We start from the raw sequence: 25,951 nt of genomic DNA, 5'->3' as shown, positions 1-25,951 counted from the left end.
GATCACCCCGAAAAGCCAGGGACCCGTGTTCAAGGATGTTTGGAAAAATGGACATGCTTAAAAATGAAGAAACAAAAACCACAAAGCAAAAATATAAGCAACCACAGCAGGTCTGATTTTAATTGCAAAAGAATATTTAATCGATAAATATTCACCGTTCAGAGCTGCATCTGCATTTAGGATTATGAGGTAGTAAGCTGCAAATTGATTAGGCTCATTAGCCAGAGAGTTTTTTTAAACACTGAAAGTCAGACCCAATTTAGAATAGACACTCAGAGTTCCCTATTGACTCGGCTCCAAAAACAACGGAAGGGGAAGAGAAGAAAGACATCCGACAGCACCGGACCCTCCGCCCCCACCAGCCAGGCCTGCACCCCACGCCGGCCACTCCAGCATGCGAGGATTTGGTGCCCACCCCAACTCGGCCCCCAGGCTCCCAGAAAAGTGAGCGTGAGAGCAGGGCACCGGGGCGCCACCTGCCTCGCAGAAGTGAGACTACACTAACACTAAACACTAAACACGGGTCAGTGCACGGCGTGCCTTCCACACGCGGGAATCACGGCCGCTGCTTCCACTCCTCAGCTTTGAAGCCCTCCTCTGCGCTCAAGCTTCCTACAGCGTAGGTCTGAACACAGTGCAAGGAGTTTTTGTTTTGAATAGACCAAAGCAGCGAAGGCAGTTGGCGACGTGCTGGACCTGGCACTGGCGGCTCAGCTCCCGACCCAGGCGGGAGACGACGCGTGAGCGTGGGTCTCTAACACCGCGTGGGGAACCCACACAGGCCACCCACTTGGAGTTCCCAGCTTCTGTTAGACCCGCTGTCCAGACACTGCGGGAAATGCGTCAGTAGATGCCTGAACCCGTCTTCCCTCTCTCGTTCTCTTTCTCTGTCTCGTTCTGCCTTTGAAGTACAAGAAAACAAACACACATCTAAAAATAATACAATTAGACAAGAACACAGCTGCCTTGGATTACCGTTTATCCACATTTACTGTCAGCCTTGTCAAACCAAGCTTGAAACTCAGCACAGTAAACAAGAATGCGTAGAACACATGTGTCCGAGAGCCAGGACAGACGCCTGGGCCAAGGACGGCACACCCAGGCCGGGGGAGACAGGTGCAGACACTTACAGAAAGAAGCTTCCAGGTAATGGGGCGAACCTGCTTCGGAATTCCAGACCAGCTCAACTTCCGTAATTCCTCTGTTGACAGAAGGGAGAGAAGAGAAAATGCAGTTTACAAAATGCAAACTTCCCAGTGCTCTCACACAGCCCCCCAGTGCTCTCACACAGCCCCCCAGAGCTCTCACAGCCCCCCAGGGCTCTCACACGGCCCCCCAGGGCTCTCACAGCCCCTCCACCTTCTCACACAGCCCCCCAGTGCTCTCACACAGCCCCCCAGTGCTCTCACACAGCCCCCCAGTGCTCTCACACAGCCCCCCAGAGCTCTCACAGCCCCCCAGAGCTCTCACAGCCCCCCCCACCTTCTCACACAGCCCCCCAGGGCTCTCACATGGCCCCCCAGGGCTCTCACACAGACCCCAGGGCTCTCACACGGCCCCCCAGGGCTCTCACAGCCCCCCCCCACCTTCTCACACAGCCCTCCAGTGCTCTCACACGGCCCCCCAGGGCTCTCACAGCCCCCCAGTGCTCTCACATGGCCCCCCCCAGTGCTCTCACAGCCCCCCAGGGCTCTCACACGGCCCCCCAGAGCTCTCACAGCCCCCAAGGGCTCTCACACGGCCCCCCAGAGCTCTCACAGCCCCCCAGGGCTCTCACACAGCCCCCCAGGGCTCTCACATGCCCCCAGGGCTCTCACACAGCCCCCCAGGGCTCTCACATGCCCCCAGGGCTCTCACACAGCCCCCCAGGGCTCTCACATGCCCCCAGGGCTCTCACACAGCCCCCCAGGGCTCTCACCCGGTCCCCAGTGTCACCACTGGCAGGAAACCCACACACAGAACCAGAAGGAACCTAACAGACAGCAATGACAGAAAAAGTGTGGACACTGCACTCCAACAGAGCTGAGCACACATGCTGAAACAGCCTGTGGAAGCCACACGTGGCCAGGCACGCCCCTCCTCCCTCAGACAGCCACGGGCCCTTCAGCCCAGCACTACCTCCCACCTTCACCGCCACTTCAGTCTCCCTCCCTCCCTCTGACCTTTCTTCCCCCCCTTCCCTGTTTGACCCTCAACATTTACTTAAAGCACCTTCAGGAAGCAGTTTTCTCGGTACTGATTTTGTTAAGAGATTGTTTCATGCAGCCAAGTTGGCCTTCGCGCTGCGTTAAGTAACGGTGTGGTCACGTCGGACACACCAAGGTCAACCATAAGCTTCAGGGCAGGCCACAGCAAGGTGCCAACTCATTGGCAGACACTGACAGGTGTCAAAAGTCAAGGGCAGCAGGGGAGGGGGGGGGAAGGACACGCAGGGAGGCAGCAGAGTCTGCTCACGCCCCGAGTGATGGGAGAATTTATCCCTCCCTCAAGAGGCAGCCACACTCATCCACCCCCACTGAAACACAAGCAATCTCTTTCTTCTGCATTAGGAATTCATCGTAAGGTTCTCCTAACAGCTTGGAGCTAATGATTAATACTAGGAATAAAAGAAATGATTAAAGAGGAGACTTTAGTAATATAATCAACAAAATACAAAGTCCTGACATGTAATCTTTCTCCAATTACTAAAGTCCAAGCAAAGTAAGTGCAGAGTAATTGGACAGTGGCCTGGCAAAGCCTGCACGGCACTCCCAGGAGAGCCGAGGCCTCCGCCCGAGCAGGTGGAGAGCAGAGAGCCGCTATGTCAGCACCGTCCACGCGGTGGCGAGCAGCCACGGGCACGGCCTCCCCCGCTGCATGCGCGGGCTTTGTCACTGTGCTCGAAACCCCAGACACTCAGCCGCCATGTTGTCTGGAGCTTCCTTCTCACCGGCAGAAACAGAAATTCCAAACTCTTGGAGTTACGGCATCAGACAGGGTGAACCTGTAGAAACTTTGGGGTCCAAAGGGGGCTGCCACGCACACTGCGCAGCCAATGGGGGGCTGCCACGCACACTGCGCAGCCAATGGGGGACTGTCACGTGTACTGCGGGGCCCACAGGGGACTGCCCCGCATACTGCCCAGTCCACAGGGAGCCGCGCGCACTGCGGGGCCCACAGGGGACTGCCCCAAATACTGCGGGCTCCACTGGGGGCTGCCGTGTGTACTGCGGGGCCCTCAGAACATGTTCTGTTAATGAAGGCTGTAGTCCTGCCGTCCAAAACATGCCTTCTGCACGGGGCTCACCCGGGAGCTGTGGACCCACAGCATCACACGTGTCCCACCACCTCAACCCCATCCCGAAACAAACTAACACAAACTTCACCTATGACAGCATGCTGAAAACACCATCCCTCTAACACAGCCAGAGTGGAGGAATGGCTCAGCATCAGCGAGGCTGACACAGAGGACCTACAGGGCCGTCCTGAGGACCACCTGGGCTGGCCTTCTGCCCCACCACCCTTCCAGAAGAACTCCGGCAGCCCTGGGGTCCTCAGGGCAGGGGCTGGGCCTCCCCCTGGACTCCAAAGGCAAGCAAACTCCAGCCTGGCCTGGGACCCCGGCTGACTCCTGGAAGGCTTCTTGCTCTTTGGACAGCAGTGCTAGATGCGAGGACCACAGCGACCACGCAGCACTCAACCAGAGCCGGAACAGGAAGCCAGCGGGAAGGGGTGGGGCCCAGAGCTGGGCAGCAGCACAAATCCAGGCAGAGAGCCGGCCCAGCCCGAGGCGGGCACGCGCCACCACTCTTGCCCGTCAGCAGAAGGAAGGATGGCAGCTGTAGACACAGAGTAACAGGATGCACCCGTACCACACACATGCACATGGATGACCTCCAGGACGGACATAGCCAACTGAGGAGCGCCCTGGGCTGCCCGGGAGCTCGGCACTAGGTGAGAACTGAGAAATGAACCCTGAGGGAACAATCCCTGGAAAAATGGAAGATTCTTAGAAGAGAAACTGAAAATGGCCAATAAACATACAGAGAGTCAGGTAATCTAAACAAAATCTGTAAGTCCAAAGTTAGCCAGCTAAAGTGTGCAGAGTGCTCAGGTCTGGGGCTCACAGACGCAGGCCTACGTTTCAGGCCTGGCCGGACCCTTGGAACAGCTTCACCCGGGACAACATCTCTTCAGAAACATTCACCCAGGCGTGAAGGAGGATGGTCATCAGAACGAAGGCACAGCAACAAAACCTCAAACACAGAACGCCTGTTGGCGAGGAAGCCCCTGCACATCATGTGCCTACGCCCACTCAGTGCATGCAGGGGCCACACAGGGTGTGCAGCACACGTACAGAACCGCCCTTCCCTGCACACCCACCCACAAGCCACAGGGCGGCTGGGTGTGCCTGGGACTCTGACCTCTCACACCCCAACACCTCCCTGCTGCGGCCACATCCTGCTGGAGCCAAGTCGGCCTCCTGACATCGCAGCCCACGCTCACTTCCCTCCATGGAGCCTGCAGGCCCATGTGCTGGGAGGACGTGGGGTCCGGAGGTCAGGGCCCAGGCTCCGCGGCCTACCCGCTCTGAGACACTACCTTGGTCCAAGGGAAAGGCTGGAAAATGACAGCTCAGCTCCTTCCTGCTCCCTTTCAGAGGCTAGTTCGGGTGGGGAGGGGAGCGGAAGGATACAGGCCATGTACTGTTTTTAACAGAACTGTGAACTGATGCACAGTGAAGTACAGCTTACACACAACACAAGTATCACTCAGACACAACACAAGCACTCATGCAACCCCAACAGGCTGTCAGACATGTCCAAGCCCGTCAGAGCAGGCCTTGGCGTTCGCCGCCACCTTCCGCTGTCCGTCACGGCCGACCGACTTGACCTGTTACTGCCATTCACGCTAGCGGTGCACGCAGCACGTCCTCCCAGGAGTCCTCCTGAGCTCAGAACGTGGCTGGGCCAGCTGAGTCAGGTCGCAGCAGCGCACACTGCACCCGGGAGGGGCAGTCTTTGTTTCTGCATTTCTCATGCGCACACACCTGACTCGCAATGGAAAGCTGCCTGGTCTGGGCCCGTTTGGAAGCCTTTCCTCCTCAGTGGACACACGGGGCACCTGTTGGGCCACAGGCACCATGACCTTCACGAGCACCTGTCACCATGTCCTTCAAGCACATGGACCATTTGTCACTTCTCACCAGCGACATCTGAAACTCCCACCTGCTCCACATCCTGGACAAAACCTGGAACTGCCAGTCGCTGGGACAGTGGCCATTCCAGCAAGCTGCATATGCACATCATTGTGGCTTCCATCGGCAACTCTGTGACGATGACAATGCTGTGGACTGAACAGATTATCAGGTGCACGCCAGCCATCTTGTATCTTCCGCAAAGTGTACACCAAACTCCTTCAATAGCTTTATGACGCCCCACGGGGCTGCTTCAGCAGCCAGCTCCCCATCTGGCCCAGAACCCACGCCGCACTTCAACACGTGCTACTTCCGTGTTGAAAAGACAGGTGTCCTGCCTCGGAGACAGTGGCCGTGAGTCAAGGAAATCCTTCTTCCATAACCTCTTGAGTTCTTCAGCTCTCCACCCCCGGTTCCCAGAGCACTGGGGCTGGTCCACTCGGCCCAGCAGGCGCTGCACTCCACCCCCGGTTCCCGCAGTGCTGGGGCTGGTCCACTCGGCCCAGCAGGCACTGCACTCCACCCCCGGTTTCCAGAATGCTGGGGTTGGTCCACTCGGCCCAGCAGGCGCTGCACTCCAGCCCCGGTTCCCATAGTGCTGAACTTGCCCAATTTGGGCACTTGCTGGTGTCTTCACTCGTGGAATCGCATCCCACGCCTGAGCAGAGCAGGGTTCAGGCCAGGGCCGCGTGGGGCCTCTGCAGCTGCTGAGGGCTCTCAACACAACACTGCCCTTCTGTCGCCTGCACGTACATATTTTCCTTCAGCCCCCAGAACCCAGCAAGGAAGCCAGGCTCACAGTGGCTCCATCCCTCCCCATGCCACAGCCCAGGAGCCACCTCTGTGTGCGATCTGGGCACCTAACAAGGCCACCTCACGCGTGTCCTTCTCGCGGGATCCAGTCCCACACCACTGCTCCTGCGGCGGCCCTTCAGACAGGGCTGCTGTCCTGGCTGCTGACCACAAGAGCACACTCCCTTCACCAGTTAATACCCATGGGCTGAGGAAGAGTGAGTTCCCTGTGCCTTCAGAGAGCAAGGCAATTCAAAAGGCCCACAGGGAAAAAGGAGAAGTTAAAAGGTAAACTTATTCTGATGCAAAAGAAACTTGAACTTGTGCATGAGTGTCCATAAAGGATCCTGGCCTGGTTTTCCGGGGCTTTAGTAGCAATGAGGAGACCTGAGAAGGGCAGGCAGGAATGCCAGCTCCGCTCCTCTCTGCAATGGCTGCTGGAGAGCTGTCATCTCGCAGCATCTGGCGGAGGTCACCAACAAAGCTATCCGGCCTTCATTTGTCATGGCTTGCTGGCTTTTTGTTTTACTACAAATTTAATTTTTTCAATCAACACAGGAGTACTAACTTTATGTTTCTGCATTTTTAAATTTTTTTAAAGACTGAATTGCTTTTATTAGGAAAGGCAGATTTAGACAGAAACAAAGATTTTCCGTCTGCTGGTTCATCACACTAGCTGAGTTGAGCCAGGAGCTGCTTCTTCCAGGTCAGCACATGAGTGCAGAGACCCAAAGACCTGAGCCATCCTCAACTGCCTTCCAGGGTGGACGCAGAGAACCGGATGGAAAAGGCAGCAGCTGGGATACAAACCATCGGGATGCTGGTGCTTGTGGGTGGAAGGTTAGCCTGCTGTGCCACTGTGCTAGCCCAGCCCTTATGTTTCTTTTTTTTTTTTAAGATTTATTTATTTTTATTGAAAAGGCAGAAATACAGAGAGAAGGAGAGACAGAGAGGAAGGTCTTCCATCCATTGATTCATTCCCCAAGCAGCTGCAATGGCTGGAGCTGAGCTGGAGTGGAGTCACCGGGATTAGAACTGGCACCCATACGGGATCCCAGCGCGTTCAAGGTAAGGACTTTAACCACTACGCTACTATGCCGGGCCCATGTTTCTACCAGTCTTATTAATTTGTGTCCTTCAAGGAGAACGCACACTTTGCGTAACTCTAGAATTCATCAGCATGAAGCTGCTCCCCTTCTTATCTTTTCACGTTTTGAGCCATCTGCAGTGACCGCTCCTCTTCCATCTCTGCTACTGCTTCTCTGCTGTTCTTCTCCAGCACTCTGCTGGTCAGCCTGACTAAACACCAACACCAAAGGCTGGCAGCGAAGGCAGCGGGGAAGGGGCTGGTGGCTGGGTTCCTGCCCAGGGCCTGCGTCTCCAGCTCCTGGCCCAGCCCAGCTGCTGCAGCTACCCAGGAGCGAGGGCAAAGCGCACGGCTCGCAGCCGCTGGCCGCTCTCCGCCTCTCAATCCAGTAAGTAACTTGTCCGAGCGCGGTTTAGCGAGTGCCGTCTCTCCAGCCCCGTTTACGGACCTGCGCCTCACGGACACTCCTGCCCTTCTCTCCTGGTTTATAAACACAGAAGCTCCAATCACTGAGTTGAAGCACTTTTTCTCTTTTAAGGCATTTAAAGGTATGAACTTTATTCTAAATACTGCTTTTACAAAGTCACCTCGCACAACATTTGATATCTGTGTTGCAATCCTTCAGGTGCAGTGAAGGATGCCAGCCACTTTGCCGTCATTTCCCTGATCCAGGTAACTCAGACGTATACCCATCGAAGACAGATTACACAGGCCAGGGATGACAAGTAGGGATCAGCTCGTGAGTCAGGCAGCATACATGTCTGCTCTACGCAGCTATCAATCAGCTCTCAGTTGCTATAAGCCTTCCTTCAGAAAAAAAAAAGTATACCCATCAATTTCCAAGTTACTTTATAATTTAAAACATCTGGTCAGAACTTCGTGTTATTTCCTCTCTATGATGCACACTGCGTCTTGTTCTGGTACACTCTAGGTTCCATTTGCTGCTAGTGCCTTACGTCCTTGGCAGGAAGATACGTGTTGTCAGTGGGCTTGGTGACCTGTACCTCAGTGACATCCAGCTGGTCGGCTGGTCACCCAGTACGGTGACCTGTACCTCAGTGACATCCGGCTGGTCACCCAGCACGGTGACCTGTACCTCGGTGACATCTGGCTGGTCACCCAGCACGGTGACCTGTACCTCGGTGACATCTGGCTGGTTGGCTATGTTATTAACATGCTTCCACTCTCGGCTGACTTTTTAATTCACCTGCTCTGTCACCTGGAGAGAGTGTTGCAACCTGTCACCTGTTTGTTTCTGGGGAAGCTGTGCTGTTAGTCCACACGCACTTGGAACTCATCCATGCACTGAATGAACTGTTCTGTCACCAGCAAGCAGCCCTCTTTGTCTCTAACAAAACTCCATCTAGAAGTCTACTTCTTCTGATAAAATCCGAAGAGTTCCTCAAAGAGTCTGGAGGAAAATGAAATTACAAGACAAGGCCAGAGTGGAGGTCTACCAGGCAGGTCACGACCCTCACCCACTGAGAGTCCTGCAGACCAACTTCCAACCCAGCTCCTCGCTCGTGGGCCCAGGAGAGCAGGGAAGGACAGACCGAGAGCGCAGGTCCACGCCACACCTTTGGACAAGCAGGTGGAGCTCTGGGCTCCCGGCTTTCGTCTCCCCCACCAAGGCTGCTTCCAAGTCAACACACAGAAGGAGGATACAAAGAAATAAAATCTCCAACAAAAATAAGGGAAGCTTGTTTCAGCACAAAACGTTCTGAAATTCATGTACAATTTTTTATACCGCACACGCAGAGCGTTCATGTAAGCCAAACCACTTTCTTACAATCAGCATTTGTATGACATACCTTTCTGCTTCCCTTCAGCTGCCCAGGCCCTTATACTCAGAAATGAACTTGGCTTCTCCGTGGTTTCACCATTCTCACCCTTGCCTTGGGAGGGGCGAGGGCAGAAGGAGCGGCGGGGGTACAGCAGCAGCCCCTCCCCAGACGCCGGCACCCTGCCCCGAAGTCCCCCACTCCCTGCCGGAATGACTCCGCCTCCTGCGGCCCTGGGCGCAGCAGCACAGCACACAGCCCGCTCTCCCGCATCTGTGAGATCCCACGGGGACACAGCCAGACTCTCAAGAGACAAAGCTACAGTGTAAGAAACCCTGAGATAAGCAGAAAATAAATGAGAGACAAGGAACATTTCTTTCCTCAACAACACCAGATTTGCTTTCTGAAAAATGAAACTTCAAAACAGTTTTATGAAAACACCACCAAGCTCACAATCCCACGCTCACATGCCCAGTGAGGCTGTACTCCGTAATTTCCCCCGAGACATTACACAGCTGACCAGCACTCGGGAGCCCCACGGCCGTGAGCCCCACGGGGGCTGAAGAGGTGGCACACCCAAGCATGGTCATGACAACCCCCACCACGCACCGTGACCGCACCCACACACGAACACAACGACCCACACCACACACCGTGTCCACTCCCACATGTGAACACGCTGACCCACACCACACCAGGACCACACCCACACACGAACACAACGACCCACACCACACGTGTGACTGCACCCACGTGCGAACACGCTGACCCGCAGCACCATAGACCAGCCTCCTGGAAAAGCTGGTCACCAGGCTCCCTCAAGGGCCTCCTCCGGGCGTGAGGAGAGCTGGCACAAGTGCCCTTGGCTCCCAGGCGCTGAGGGAGCAGCACACGCAGCAGAGGCCCGGAGGAGAGGCGGACTCTCCAGTGAAGAGGCAGCAACAACGGCCCAGACGCCACCCTGGAGGGGCTTCTCGAAGCCAAGCGTCCGCAGGGCGATGCAGGGAAAATGCTAGAAGCAAGCGTGAGAGCCGAGGAGGACGGCTGCAGAGACTGCCACATCAAGCAGTCAGAAGGTGGGGCGCGAGGGCAGATGCCCTCAGAGGGCACTGCCAGTGGGGACACAGGGCCGTGGTGGCCCCACCCTGGAAGTGCTGCGTGCGGGCCTCATGCGGGAGGATGTCTCCCAGCATGCAGCAGCCGCCATCAGTGCCTCAGACAAGAGGTTACACACACAGAGGCCTGTGGTCCCAGGACACGCCACAGCAATGACAGCAGCCCACACAGCAAGTCCCCGTCACACCAGACAGACACAGCGCCCTGGAGGGAAGGAAGGGGAGAGGCAGCGGGGCCTGCCAAGCGGCAGATTCTTTGGAAATGCACAGGAACAGCCAGGAGGAGCCGTGAGGTACAGCAAGGAGGGAGCTGCAGGGGACTGCTGTCTCCAGTTCACACCAAAAAGGTGTCCTCAAAATGAAGAGCTGGCTCTGTGACCAGGGCCCACAGGCAAGGCCTCTGGAGGCAGCTGTGTCCACACACGCTCAGGACACAGGCAGGGAGCTCTGGCCTAGAAGCCCAAGGCGGGGTGCCACCCTGGCCTGCTCGATTCACACGCCCAGGTGCTAGGCGGCCAGTGTGGACAGCAGAGGGCCACAGGTATAGGCAAAGGTCCTTTCAGGCTCACGACCCAATGTGGCTTCTGTGAGGAGGAACCCCGAGTTAGACGGCACTGCCAGGCTTGCTGAGCCACAGTGCAAGCAGCGGAACTCGGCGAGCACTCCGGTCATGAGACTCAGGACAGCCAGAAGGGGGGCCAGCCCCCAGCAGCCTCCTACAGCCTGGTTAACTCCACAGCCAACACCCAAGGGGCGGGCCACACGTAGGCTAGGCACCGTCCTGGAACCAGCATGGACTTGGATCCAGCTTGTGGCCACCCACAACACTCTGCAAGAAATAGCTCTTCTCTCGTGAAAGTCCCCAAACCATCGCCGGGAGCAGGTTACCTTCTCACCACCCGTGAATTCAGACAGAACAAACAACTTGTGCTGTTCTCAGCTGGAAGCAGCCAAGTGCCTATGCTGTGAGTGCGACAAGACTCCTACTGATGTGTTAACAGCTGACGGATTAACTCTAAGGGCTGATGGGTAAAGGAGTGGGGCACCATCGGACCGGGCTGCCCAGAGGGTGAGCCAGGGCGGTCTCCCCCCGAGGAGTCTGTGGGCACCAGGTGGGCTTCCTGGTCCTCTGCTTCCCAGCTTACCACGTGACCCCTCTTCCACACCAGTCTCGCCACCACCAGACTCGAAACCAACGGAGCCACCTAATTCTGAACTATGAGCTTCCGGAACGTATGCCAGAATCAACCTTCTTTGCAAGAAGCCCCGCTCAGTTGTTTTAGCCAAAAGTACAGAAAGCTAACTGACCCACTACCTATCAATCCAAATAGTGGGTTTTTTTTTTATTGGAAAGACAAATTTATAGAGAGAAAGGTCTTCCATCTGCTGGTTCACTCCCCAAGTGGCCACAATGGCTGGAGCTGAGCCAATCCAAAGCCAGAAGCCAGGAGCTTCTTCTGGGTCTCCCACATGGGTGCAGAGTCCCAAGGCCTTAACACATCTTCTGTTGCTCTCCCAGGCCACAAGCAGGAAGCTGGATGGGAAGTGGAGCAGCTGGGACACGAACTCGTACCCATATGAGATCCCAGCACATGCAAGACGAGTACTTTAGCCACTAGGCTATTGCACCAAGCCCCAAGTAGTGGTTTTTATCCTTTACGCCCTGAGTCACTTCTGGGTACAACCATGTCAGTGGAGACGGTTGCTGGGCCCAGGGACCCACAGCAAACCCCAGACACCCGTGTCCTCCTTGGAAAAGGCTTCTCTGCAGACCCAGCCAGGAAGGGAACGGCTGCTCTGGGTCGCGCATCTCACGCCACAAGCCTTCCGGAGGGGCTTCCCTGCAGGACCTTGGAGCCTGAGAGGCAGGAGCAGTTTGTGGCCATGTGCCTCCCCCAGCCTAAGGCAGAAGGCTCTGGCTGGGCTGCAGGCAAGGGTGTTCAATTCTACACAGCTATAGGATTCCAGGCTCGGTGGCCCTTCGTGGCTATAAGTAATATAACACAGTCTCTCAAAATAGCTTGTGGAGTACTCACAACTTTTTCATTCTTCTAGAAGCCTTCCTCCAGGCAGCGTGTGGCTACTAGTGTAAGAGGGGCAAGGGGGGGTGCCTGAGCCACGGGCAGAGTCAGGGTGGCAGGCGTCCAGGCTAGGGGAGGAGGCCCAGGAGAAGAGCCTGAGTAGGCGGTCGGAAGGGGAGCAGGCTCCTTCCTTGTAAGGCCACACACAAGGACTGCTGGCTGCAGACAAGCAACAGTGTCTGACGACCATCCCGGAGCCGCTCAGGAACTCCCACTACAACAGCCAGCTCATCCAGGCCACGTGGTCAGGTGCCACACTCAGAGTTCCTGGCGGGATGGGCTCCCATCCTTAGTCTGTGAACACAGTATGGGTTCCTTACACAGGCCCAGTATGGCCAGCACAGGGCAAGGGGCAGGCGTCAGACTAAGCAGTTCATCCAGGCCACGTGGTCAGGTGCCCACCCTGCCAGGATCAGCCACACTCAGAGTTTCTGGCGGGATGGGCTCCGCCCTTATTTTATGAACACAGTATGGGTTCCTTACACAGGCCCAGTATGGCCAGCACAGGGCAAGGGGCAGGCGTCAGACTAAGCAGTTCATCCAGGCCACGTGGTCAGATGCCCACCCTGCCAGGATCAGCCACACTCAGAGTTTCTGGCGGGATGGGCTCCGCCCTTATTTTATGAACACAGTATGGGTTCCTTACACAGGCCCAGTATGGCCAGCATAGGGCAAGGGGCAGGCGTCAGACTAGGTAGCTAATTGATCCTGGGTGCCACTTTCACCCCCTATCCCAGCTCCACTTCCTGGTCAGCCACCTGCTGACGCACATCTGGGGGAAGGCAGGATAGCAGTTCCTTCTGACGCACACCTGGGAGGGGCAGGTCCTGCTGACGCACACCTGGGGGGGCAGGTCCTGCTGACGCACACCTGGGGGGGCAGGTCCTGCTGACGCACACCTGGGGGGGCAGGTCCTGCTGACGCACACCTGGGGGGGGCAGTTCCTGCTGATGCACACCTGGGGGGGAGATGATGGTTCAGAGGCTCAGTCTTGTCCACTCATCTGACAGATCTGGATGTTTGTGGCTCCTGGCTTTGGCCCCAGCTATTATGGGCACTTGGGGAATGAAAAAGTGAAGGGTATATCTCTCTTTATACCTTTCAAACAGGCAAAAATAAGTAAAAATATAATGGTTTTTAATGAGAGAGAGGTGAGGGTCGCTCCTCTCCTCCCGGAGGCTGTGGTCCCAGGGACCAAGCAGGTCGCTGCCCACACACTGGGGCGACTGGAGAGAAGCAACAGCTGGGGAATGTGTCTGCCCACTTGTTCCTGTGAAGCAGTGCCCAGGACTCCTGCCTGCCCGCAGCAGCCCTCCCCAGGAGCAGCGAGGCCGGCCCGCAGCAGCCCTCCCCAGGGGCAGCGAGGCCGGCCCACAGCGGCCTTCCCCAGGGGCAGCGAGGCCGGCCCGCAGCAGCCTCCCCAGGGGCAGCGAGGCCGGCCCGCAGCCGTGGCGTACGGAGATGAGAAGGCCCCTGTGATCCCACAGGTGCTCGGGGCTTTGTGACTTAGCACCGCCGGCTTGTTTTGCTTGATTTTGCTTGCTGTAATAGCTTCATGCATCACAGCTCTTTCTATTTCTTGTTCATAATTGACCCCAGTGAATAGCACACTCGGTGAGAAAGGCAAGGCTTGTTTACATACAAGCCGCTCTGGCAGCAACATGAGATGAGCATACAAGCAGCAACATGAGATGAGCATACAAGCAGCAACATGAGATGAACATACAAGCAGCAACATGAGATGACTTCCGGCCCACCTGGCAGTGGGGCCTCACTTCTCAGCCCCTCCACCTGGGAAGTTCCAGAGCTGCTCTTCCGTGCAACCGGTGCAGGTCCATACTCTGCCTAGCCCAGCTCTGGCAAGCAGACTGTGGAGGTCTGGCCTCTGCCACGTGGCCCACTGCCCTCTCCAGCAGAGGAGGGACTCGGGCCTGGCAGGAGGACGCCCCACCAGGGCAGGGCATGCCTGTCCAAGATGGCCTCCGCATAGGCTGCACCACGGAGCACGGGCCCTCTCAGCTCTCCCAGAAACACACTCGCACGCAGCAAGTGGCACGGGCCACGAGCCTCCCCACTGGTCCTCAAGGTGACCAGCCTGAGCAAGAGGACAGTCCTGCCAGGAGTCCCGGATATCAGTAATAACAGTAATGACAATAAGTACCACGACCAGAAGTGGGCAGAGGGCAGGAACAGGCAACACTTCAAACAAGACACCTGGAAGCCAAGCAGCAAGTCTAAGCAGCTCAACGAAGCCACAGCAGGCAGGCTCCTGTTCAGGTCATGGGAGGACCGGGCCTGTGCAGGGCCACCTGCAGCTCCTCCACGACAGACACACAGGACAGCAATCCCATCGTAGGTGCACCCAAGAGAAACCAAGAGCTGTCTGCATAAACATTGCCCAGGAATATTTACAAAGATGACCCATAGGGGCCAAATCACAGGGATGCTGCAAAGCCCGGCACATGACTGGGTGGATAAGCACAGCAGATTCACACTGGGAACCTCATCTGGCCAGGAAAAGACTGGTGCCCCACACTGCAACACGGAGGAGCCCTGCCAACAAAGCAGGCTCTGAAGGGCACAGGCTGCGCGTTCCTGCTTCTAAGAGACCCCAGAGACGCTGAAGCCACACTGAGGGAAGGCAGTGCCATGGTGAGGACGGGCTGTCCCCACACTTCCTGGGCGGCCGACGGCACAATTCTGCAAACAGGCGGCAAGCCACAGAACCGTCTCATCCATCTGAGACTGACACTCAGAAAACAGTCTTGAACAAGGAGTTTTAGAAAGGCATTTGTAACCCACCTCCTTCTCGGAAAGGTGGATGAGGGCAACAGGACTTGCGTGGCGGGAAGCACCATGAGGAGGGCCCACGCCTCGTGGCTTCCGGGTCAGAACCGATGCAGGCAGACAGTCCTGCAAGGCAAGGACAGATCTGATCTAGAGGGGTTCCCTAGACAGCAGGGAGCAACGAGAGACCTCAGGAGCCCCAAGGCTTCAGAGTGCAGAAGGGCCAGATGAGAGCAGACATGAGCAAACTCACTCGGGCTACAGCACAGGCCAACGGCGACCTGAGGTCCCTCACAAGGGCCCCACGCCGTCACAAGAACTCGGGACACCTCGGCCTTCACCAGGCAAGAAACCAGGCCAAAGGCCATGCAACAGGTGGGCTTCCCAGGAACGAGCCTGCCGCTGCTACCCGGGCCGTGTCTAAAACAGTCGCAGCCTGGCCAAGGGACTTCTCCAACATGCAAACACACAGGAAGAGAACCCAGCACTGTGTCTATATGCTAAAATACAGGATCTAGGCGGTTAAGAGCATGGGCTGGTTTGAGCCTGCCCCTTCACTGCCGCAGTGAATTCCTAGGCTTTGAAGCTGCCTCGGCTCCACTCCAAGGCACCCTGGCTGCCAGGTGTGCTCTGTGCCCACCTGCCCAGGGCCTGAAATATAAAAACTGTTCTCCCGCCTGGCACCTCAGGGGCCCGGAGAGGGGCTCTGCCTTGAAGAGCCTCAGTTAAAACTGATGAGCAGGGGCCTGGCACCGTGGCCTAGCGGCTAAAGTCCTCACCTTGAGCGCACCAAGATCCCATATGGGCGCAAGTTCTAATCCTGGCAGCTCCGCTTCCCGTCCAGCTCCCTGCCTGTGGCCTGGGAAAGCAGTCAAGGACGGCCCAAAGCCTTGGGACCCTGCACCCGCGTGGGAGACCCAGAAGAGGTTCCTGGCTCGTGGCTTCGGATTGGCTCAGCACCGGCCATTGTGGCTCACTTGGGGAGTGAATCATCAGACCGAAGATCTTCCTTTCTGTCTCTCCTCCTCTCTGTATATCTGACTTTGCAATAAAAATAAATAAATCTTTAAAAAAAAAAAAAAAGAAAGAAAGAAAAGCTGATGAACACGAAACCAAGATCCAGAACACCAGGGGAGCCACGGCCTTTTAACGGAAGAGAAGCCGCCAAGTTCAGCAACTCGGCACCCCGAACCAGCCCTCCACCATGATGCCGCACCCCGAACCAGCCCTCCACCCACAAGACTCCGCACCCCGTAACCAGCCCTCCACCCACAAGACTCCGCACCCCGAACCAGCCCTCTACCATGATGCCGCACCCCGAACCAGCCCTCCACCATGATGCCGCACCCCGTAACCAGCCCTCCACCCACAAGACTCCGCACCCCGAACCAGCCCTCCACCATGATGCCGCACCCCGTAACCAGCCCTCCACCCACAAGACTCCGCACCCCGAACCAGCCCTCCACCATGATGCCGCACCCCGTAACCAGCCCTCTACCATGATGCCGCACCCCGTAACCAGCCCTCCACCCACAAGACTCCGCACCCCGTAACCAGCCCTCCACCATGATGCCGCACCCCATAACCAGCCCTCCACCCACAAGACTCCGCACCCCGTAACCAGCCCTCCACCCACAAGACTCCGCACCCCGTAACCAGCCCTCCACCATGATGCCGCACCCCATAACCAGCCCTCCACCCACAAGACTCCGCACCCCGTAACCAGCCCTCCACCCACAAGACTCCGCACCCCGTAACCAGCCCTGCAGCCCACCCGAGCACATCAACTCCACACCCTGTAACCAGCCCTGCAGCCCACCCGAGAGGAAGCCCAGTCATTTGTTAGTCACTTCAAGGTCTAATTACACCGTTCCTTCCCTCGATCCCATTGATCCCACAGACAATGCTGCGTGGCATTTAATTAAAGGAAAGGCTACTGCTATTTCATGTTGAAAACTTACATCCTGTCAACAAATTAGAAGCCTGAGGTACGCTTTTTGCCTTTGGGGGAAGGGGGGGTCCCAGTAGGAATCTATTTGAAGATAGACCCCCTGACTTCCTCTGTCAGAATTCAGACACATTCATACATCTCTCTCTCTCTCTCTCTCTCTCTCACACACACACACACACACACACACAGCAAGGTTCTGCCCGCCACTCTCCCCGAGGTCAGCACTTCCTGGAGCCAGCTTACTCCAGTTCTTAACAGGCAGTCAATAACAAGCTTGGCCTCGGCGAGTACAATTGTTCTGACGCCCCAAAGGGTAAGTATCAACAGGCCAGCCACACAGAGGCTGCGTAGCTGTGCGTGGTTCAGAGCCTGCCTCTCACGCACTCCACCTGGCTGCTCACACCCACCCCGTAGCCAGCCGGGCGGCCCTTGGGCAGGCAGAGCACGGGCAGGCATGGCAGAGGAGCTGTCCCGGGCACGCTGAAGGACTGGCTGCTCTGCCCACCTTCCTCCTAAGGAGTCCACCAGGCAGGAAGTGGGCACAAGGAGACCTGCAGACAGCCTTGTCAGTGCTCAGCTCAGCTAACATGTCCGCTAAGTACGCAGTGCAATCAGAGAGGCACAGCGCCACCGTCGCACGGGCCCTGCCTGTGAGCTCCCGTGTGCAGCAGAGGCAAAGCTCAGAGGGCAGCAAGATAATGCTAGCACAGGACAGTCAGAACTGGCCACAGCCCTGCCCCACTGCTGGCCCATCCCCCACTGGCCCAGCCCCCATGGCCCAGCACCCCCATGGCCCATCCCCCACGGCCCAGCCCCCTGCTGGCACACCTCCCTGCTGGCATACCCCCCTGCCAGCCCAGCCCCCTGCTGGTCCATACCTGCTGGCCCAACCTCCATGGCCCATCCCTGCTGGTCCACGCCCCAAAGCCCAGCACCCCCATGACCCATCCTCCTGCTGGTCCAGCCCCCACAGCCAAGGCAGGCCTATTGACTACCTGAGTGCGTGGCCTAGCAGCACCAGATGGCTTCCACCCAGAGCACCTTCTGCCCAAGTGCTTTACTCAGCAGTGCACAGCTACCTCAGGATGGGGACACTGGAGCCCCCGGGCTCTGTGGGAGGACCCCATGCAGTCCACACACATTCACACGCACGCACAGCATGAGCTCCGTCTCTGGGCCCCACTGAGTCAGTCGCCCTTTGAGGACACTGAGACTCCTCACCTCCTGCTTACCCTCCTCCTTCTCGCTGGGTACCAAGGGGCTGGAGAACATCTGCTGAGCAAAATTCTACCAAGACACAAGACAAGGTACCATGACCGTGAGCAGGTCACCCACAGGGACAGTGACCACATGACCTGTCTCTCAAAGCAGACACAGCAGGGCAGCAATCACTACAGCAAGACAGCAGGGCTAGGCCAGCACAGCCCGGGGCACGGCCAGAGCGGCCAGAGGCCCAGCACAGCCCGGGGCACGGCCAAAGCGGCCAGAGGCCCAGCACAGCCCGGGGCACGGCCACAGCGGCCAGAGGCCCAGCACAGCCCGGGGTACCTGGCCACAGCGGCCAGAGGCTTCCTGGCGGCCCTGGGGCCACACCGCATGGAAGCCCACTCTGACGACCTGTAGTTCCCACACTAACAGCTCCTCCTCACTAACAGTCATCCACTGTGTGATCCAACTACACCAGCTTTAGTGTCTATTGTAACAGTCGCTATTCACGAGTCTGCGGCAGTCCAGGATCAGCAGGTCCCCACATCTGGAGAGAACAGAAGGATGAAGGAGTAATTAGGCATCTGATTATGAAAGCTATGAAATTCCAAGAGTCTGATCTTTGCCCTGGAAGCCACGGGGAGCCGGCCGACTGGAAGCGAGAGCCACATCCCAGTTGGTCTCCTGCTCTTAGGGAACCAGGGAGACAAGGAGACTGGCTGGAGCTGAATGAGGGCGGGGACAGCAACGACAGAGGAAAGATGAAGGCACGAATGCCAGACCTCCGGGACCCAAAGCCAGAAGGCACCCGTGTGCCGTCGCCGGCCACGCTGCTGCACCGGAAAGGAACCCACCAGCCACGGCCAGGCTGTCAGGTCACAAGGACATTTTCAAAATGACATAAACAAGTAAGCTTCAACAATAAGCTGCGTGAGGAGACCTAAGAGGCAGCAAATGACAAGGACCCCAGAGTGTCCTCCTGAACGGGAGATAAACGGCAGGGGTCAAGCAGCAAAGGCCAACACCGCACCGTGGGAAGTTCCGCCACTCCCAGCCCACTGTCCCCAGTGCTGGCCCACTCTGATGGGGAACTCACACAGCACAGAAGGGGCTCGGCTGCTGGACTCGGCCTGAGCCTGTCATCTGCACATGTCACACAGCTCTGAAAGTGGGAATTCTCCAAGGGACGCAGAGAGGGGACGCGCCCAGGAGGCTGTGAACGTGGGAGGCCACCGACGCAGGCGTGTCCAGAAACACGCTGTGCTCAGCGGGAAATGCAGGGAAGGACGCAAAGCATGCAGTCACACACATCCAGGTTGGAAAAATTAGCCTAAATGTTAACTGGTGCCAAGGACTGCAAGGGCAAACAGCATGGCCAGAAGACCCTCTGCCAAGCAGAGGGGGAGCCACTCCCTTTTTAGAAAGGCCTGTGCCAGCACCACACGCAGTCATCGGGCACACAGGGTCACACAGATCCCTCCAGGGCTGTAACAGGGTCCCAAAAGCAGCTCCACTGAGAGGGACTAAGTGTCAGGAAGCCGGCATTTAGGGGACACTGTGTGTCCAACCAGCGCTCTAAGCACCATTCAGTAAGCCCTGGCCTGGTGTGGCAGGGGGATTCCCCGGTCCCAGGCAGAGGGTACAGGCAATCACAGGGCCAGGGCATACAGACCAACCAGCGCAAGGGAATGGGCACCTTTTTTTAAGATTTATTTTTATTGCAAACACGGATATACAGAGAGGAGGAGAGACAGAGAGGAAGATCTTCCATCCAATGATTCACTCTGCAATCGGTCTCAATGACCAGAGCTGAGCTGACCCAAAACCAAAAGCCTCCCCCAATCTCCCACACGGGTGCAGGGTCCCAAGGCTTTAGGCCGTCCTCAGCTGCTTTCCCAGGCCACAAGTAGGGAGCTGGATGGGAAGCGGGGTGGCCAGGATTAGAACTGGCTCCTTTGGGACTGGCACGATGGCGCAGTGGTTAAGGACCTCGCCTTGCATGCCCGGGATCCCATATGGGCGCCGGTTCTAATCCCAGCAGCCCCGCTTCCCAACCAGCTCCCTGCCTGTGGTCTGGGAAAGCAGTCGAGGACAGCCCAAAGCTTTGGAACCCTGCACCCTGTGGGAGACCCGGAAGAGGCTCCTGGCTTCGGATCGGCATAGCATCGACTGTTGTGCTCACTTGGGGAGTGAATCATCGGACAGAAGATCTTCCTCTCTGTCTCTCCTCTCTATATATCCACCTTTCCAATAAAAATAAAATAAATCAAAAAAAAAAAAAAAAAAGAACTGGCTCCTTTATGGGATCCTAGCATGTTCAAAGCAAGGACTTTAGCTGCTAGGCCACCACACCGGGCCCATAAATAGGCATCTTTATAATGTCCACAATTCCCTGTGCCCAGCTCTGCACACAAGCTGTTAAGCACTGCCCTCACTGCTGTAACCTCACTAAGACTCTGCTCAGATCCCAAGATGACGTGAGCAGGGTTAGGGTGGGCATACTGACACAGCAGAAAAGGTGGGAGGATGGAGAGTCATGGCTGGCAGGACAGACGCTGGGCAGGGACAGGACAGCTGCCTGCTGCACTCTGGGTGCCAAACAGCACTGCAAAGGGATCCCCACTGCACATTTGGGCTGTGAGGCAACCGTGGTCCCAGTAAGAGCAGCAACCGGGGGTCACGCTGGCCAGGGACATGGACTGTCTCCAGCACAGCAGGTGCAGGGGGAGCAGCAGGCTTCACACAGGAATATCGCAGGGACTGGGAACAGGCTCTGCCCAGAAGAAAGGCACCCAGGGCAGTGAGCCTGGGGCCTTTGGAGCACCTGGGCCAGACGGGGAGCCAGCATGGGGCCCACAGAGCACCCGAGGAGCAGAGGGGCAGGGAAGCACCCTGGGGCAGAGGGGCAGAGAGCACGGGATCTACAGAGCACCCTGGGGCAGAGGGGCAGCCAGCATGGGATCTACAGAGCACCCTGGGGCAGAGGAGCAGCCAGCATGGGATCTACGGAGCACCCTGAGATAGAGCAGCCAGCATGGGATCTACAGAGCACCCTGGGGCAGAGGAGCAGCCAGCATAGAATCTACAGAGCACCCTGGGGCAGAGGAGCAGCCAGCATGGGATCTACAGAGCACCCTGGGGCAGAGGAGCAGCCAGCATAGAATCTACAGAGCACCCTGGGGCAGAGGGGCAGAGAGCATGGGATCTACAGAGCACCCTGGGGCAGAGGAGCAGCCAGCATGGGATCTACAGAGCACCCTGGGGCAGAGGAGCAGCCAGCATGGGATCTACAGAGCACCCTGGGGCAGAGGAGCAGCTAGCACGGGATCTACAGAGCACCCTGGGGCAGAGGAGCAGCTAGCACGGGATCTACAGAGCACCCTGGGGCAGAGGGGCAGCTAGCACGGGATCTACGGAGCACCCTAGGGCAGAGGGGCAGCCAGCATGGGATCTACAGAGCACCCTGGGGCAGAGGGGCAGCCAGCATGGGATCTACAGAGCACCCTGGGGCAGAGGGGCAGCCAGCATGGGATCTACAGAGCACCCTGGGGCAGAGGGGCAGTGGAGCAGCCAGCAGGGGTCTACGGAGCACCCTGGGGGCAGTGGGGCAGCTAGCAAGATGTCTACAGTGCATCCGGGGGGCAGAGGGGCAGTGGAGCAGCCAGCAGGGGGCCTACAGCGCACCCTGACATGCAGGCTGCGAGGGCAGAGATGACCACAGCTGTGTTCTCCCTGCAGAGCCCAGACATGGCCAGGAAAGCACAGTGACCTTGAAGAGGTGCCAAGGGGGCAGCAGAGATGAAAGCAGACAGTGGGTGCCTTGATAGTGGCTCATGTCAAGAAAACACTGGACATTAGTACGCAAGCACATCAAGAAAAAGGCAATGACTAGACAGGGAACAGCCTCGGGGGCCAGAGCTGTACAGACAGCAGGCTTTATTAACCCCGTGCAGGTCACCTGCAGACCTGCTCACCTGAGAAAACGACGCCCTCACAGCACCAAAGCTCAGATAGCCGTAAGCAGGAAAACTGCCAACAGCTCATGACCTTCCAAGGGCTCCCAGGAAATGAGACGCCAGGACTCAGCCTCTGCTTGGCACCACCAGGATCGCAAGGACGGCCCAGCCTCTGCTTGGCACCACCAGGACCAGGCAAGGACGGCCCACCCTCTGCTTGGCACCACCAGGACCAGGCAAGGACGGCCCAGCCTCTGCTTGGCACCACCAGGATCGCAAGGACGGCCCAGCCTCTGCTTGGCACCACCAGGACCAGGCAAGGACGGCAGCCAGACACAGCAGCGGCCACAACCCAGGGTCCCAGAAGGGAGGTTCTGGGCTCTGCGTGTCCCGGGGCACAAAGCTTCCAGGCACACTTTGCTCTGTATTTCTCCCCTCTATGAGCAGGCCAAGCCAGCAAGCATACCCACAGATGCCAAGACACTGCCAGGACAGCAACGTGCCCCTGCAGGGCACATGTAGGCATCATGGTTGACTCGTTCCCAACTAGCCAGCAACTCCCAAAGCTCAGGGAACATGCCTGCCATGCTCAAATCCTCTCCAGTTAGCAGGCATGCGCCAGAGGGGCTGTGTGACTATACACCATGGAAGCGTAGAGGCTGCCCCATGCCAGCCAACCTCCGGAATAAAGCTCTGGCAGAAACCCAGTCAGCTAGGCCAGCATCACCGGCTTTCACCACGAACCTGGCCACACAGAAGACTAGCAACAGCTTACAAGCAGCCCTCCCTCCCTCCCAAGGGCCACGCAGCATGAAGAGTGCCAGGGAGCAGTGGAGAGCAGCGGGGAGCGCAGGCAGTCTCAGAGGCTGGCAGGACGGGCGTCTGCTGCACCTGCTGCAGGAGGAAACTGAAACCCAGCAAGCAGGAAGCAGGGCCAACAGAGAGGGTGCCCACCCACATTCTGTTCTCCTGCTGCCCAGCCTCTCCCAACACCCTCACAGGCTGGATGAGACCGGATCGGGACCAGCCACCCACCCAATAGAGGTGGAGGAGGCTCTGTCCCAGCTCACAGATGCACACAGCAGCTGCTAAAGAGGTACCAGCTCCAAGGCCACAGCATCCCTGCTCTGTTCTAGAACCTTGGAGAAACCATGACTGACAGAGTGGGGAACGAGGAAGCAACAGGCCTTGGCAAGGGATTGGGCTGTCTGAGAGAGAATTGGGCAGCAGTGTGCCACTGGAGGCTGACCACGTGACAGAGGTGCCAGCCCAGCAGAACACCATGTGCCATCGGAGGCTGACCACGTGACAGAGGTGCCAGCCCAGCAGAACACCATGTGCCATCAGAGGCTGACCACATGACAGAGGTGCCAGCCCAGCAAAGCACCGTGTGCCATTGGAGGCTGACCATGCAACAGACCAGCCCAGCAGGGCACCGCGTGCCATCGGACAGAGGTGCCAGCCCAGCAGCCTGGAACAGCCAGGGCCAGGCTTGCCTGGACCATTCTGCAGGCAGATCACCACACCCACCCCACAGTCAAAGTGCAGCCACACACCCAGCAGCCCCTCAGCCACGCCGGGGCCCGGGAACAGGCCAGGAACCCTGCAGCCCTGCTCAAGCAGAGAGGAGGTAGGATCCTGCAGAGGCTGAGCCCACAGGGCAGGGGCCAAGGCGCCGCAACTGCAGGATGAGCATGTGGGCGACCCGGCTGCAAGGGGAATGCAAATTGCTCAGCCCTGCAACCCAAAGTGTACGTGAGACTACTTCAAGTTACCTGTCATAACGCAGGCGAGCTACGACAATATTTATGGCTATTTGAGACAGAAATAGTATGCAATAAAAAGTAATATACAGTAACAGCATAAACATCGTCTTATACCTGCAGCAATGCCAACCGAAAGCCCTTGTTTCTGAGAAAGAGGCGGTAAATACCTGTACCAAGAGCCCGACTGGACCGCCATCTGAGATGCTGACCGAGGGGCCATGGCCGCTGGGTGCCCCTCGCTCACAGAACCCACAGCCTGCCTCGAATCAGCACCAGGCTGTAGCCGCCTCCACAGCTATCACTTAAAATTCACAGTCAACCTGCTTTCAAAACCCTCCGCAGTTACTCACAGACCAATTTACAGAGCTAGAATCAACTCCAGCTGGCTCAGCACCCGCTGCCTTTCCACAGCAAATCTCCCTCCCTGAGATCCCAAGGCCCTGGGGGAAGCTTCTGGAAAGGGGAGGGAGACTGAGTCTCCCCCAGAGCAACAGCTCTCCTGCAAGCCCCCCTTGCCAGTGGACTGCAAGCCACACCACAGCTGAAGCCTACGCACAGTTCCAAGTTCGCCCCCTGAGCCCAAGCGTCTCCTGGAGGGGTCGCTTTCCCAGGAACTCAGACAAACCCGTCCTCCAGGCACTTCCCACCTCCACTCCGAGACCTGCAGAACTGTCACCCTCTCCTCAAGTACTCTGCTTCCCTCGGTGTGTCAGAACCAGCCCCACCCCAATTTTCAGGTGTTTTATTCACAAATATCCAGCTGAACCCCACTGCCTCCCGGAATGAGGGGCTCCCCTCTCGGACAGCCTCCAGGGTAGGGTCGTCACAGGCACCTGATAACACAGGGCCCTCAAGTCCTCACAGGACTCGGAAGAAACACACAGCCTCGGGACACCGCCAGCAAACCCGGGAGGCCAGACTCCAGACCCAGGGGCAAGAGCCCACGAGCCACGGACTCCCTAGACCAGGGCCAGGCGAGCAGGCAGGGCAGGCACAGAGGAAACCTCCAGCTCAGAGACCCAACAGACATGAAATGTCGGGAAAGAGGACCCACAGAGCCCTCGCCACCCTTCCTGGAGACACGTGCCAGACACCAGCCACTGCCCAGCCTCCCTGAGGGCCAGGACCCGACCTGAACCCAGCCAGGTCCCCCTGCCTCCCCGCGGGCTCCGGAAGCAGCAGGATCACCCCCAAAACCCGCCCGTCTGTAGTTCAGGCAGTCTCCAAGCACCACGGAGCTGGCTTCCCAGTCTGTGAAGTCCTCTGTCAGGCCCTGTCACCAAAGATCCCCCAGCACGGACTCCGAGGCAGGCTGGGCCTCCCGGCCCCAGCTGTGAAGCCTACGCAGACGCGCAGGGCCCTTCACGGCAGCGCCGGGCAGCGGCTTCTCTGGACGGCACTTCAAGTCCAGGCAGGTGGAACGACACGATGTCTGGGACTCGCTTTGAAATGCCCTGGCAAAGGGAAAGGGGACAGACGCGGCACAGGCTCTGCCGCCCTGGTCTCTCTCGACCTCTGGGTTTCAAAGTCCTCATCACAGGAGTTTTGAAAGCACAGGAGAAGCTAAAGGTGGGGCGGTCCTTCCGCCGATGATTGAAGACACTGCCGTTCTGGAAAGCGCCGACTGCTTCTGGGGGCGCGAGGCCTCTCCCCTCACAGGGCATGCCGCAGCCCCCGCACACCGTCTCCTCGGACCCCGGCCAACCTTGCGCTGCACCCAGTAAAGATGTGAAGCACAGGCAAGCGACACGCACACACGTGGATGCCAGGTAAACACTGCTAGCAACAACACACAACCCACCGTGGACCTCAGCAGCAGCAGCCAGCTCGTGCCCCAGGGGGCGGTGAGGCAGGTGGGCAGCAGCAGGGGAAGGCGGGCAGGCCCGGCGCACCGCCTCCTCCAGGTCCTCCAGCGCACCGAGGCCGACACCAGGGTTTCTGCCTGGTGAGGACTAAGATCGCTGCTTCTTGTCCTCGAAGCAGCTCCTGTCTCCCTCCCCTGTCACCAAGCCTCCCACGGGGCCCCTGCCAAGACCAGCTCTTGCCTGCTGGCTGCCCACGGCTGTAGCAGGGCACACGGTCCTCCTGGAGTGGAGGCCAGCCCTGGCCGCCACTTCCTTCCTCGGAGCCGGAGACCCAACCCTCAACGACAGACTCACCGGTCCCCAGCTGGCCATCGGCATACGATCACCACTCTATCACTTTCAAATGAAAAAGCCTAATATTTGCAGCATAATGATTCTAAAGAGCTCG

The 25,951-nt window shown here is 57.8% G+C and overlaps 1 protein-coding gene across 3 annotated transcripts in view; it reads right to left on the bottom strand.

The window, feature by feature from the left end:
- TBC1D22A (TBC1 domain family member 22A) overlaps positions 1-25,951 on the bottom strand; it is a 232,975-nt gene that overhangs the window by 154,428 nt on the left and 52,596 nt on the right. For all 3 annotated transcript variants that reach the window (XM_040987550.1, XM_040987565.1, XM_040987561.1), the window contains one exon: positions 1,131-1,201. In XM_040987550.1, coding sequence (XP_040843484.1) covers positions 1,131-1,201 — 71 coding nt within the window. The remainder of the gene's footprint in view (positions 1-1,130; positions 1,202-25,951) is intronic.

Source organism: Ochotona curzoniae, unplaced genomic scaffold (assembly GCF_017591425.1).
Source record: "Ochotona curzoniae isolate NIBS_2020 unplaced genomic scaffold, NIBS_Ocur_1.0 contig_1014, whole genome shotgun sequence".
Classification (NCBI taxonomy): domain Eukaryota; kingdom Metazoa; phylum Chordata; class Mammalia; order Lagomorpha; family Ochotonidae; genus Ochotona; species Ochotona curzoniae.
This window is presented reverse-complemented; position numbering and strand designations above follow the sequence as displayed.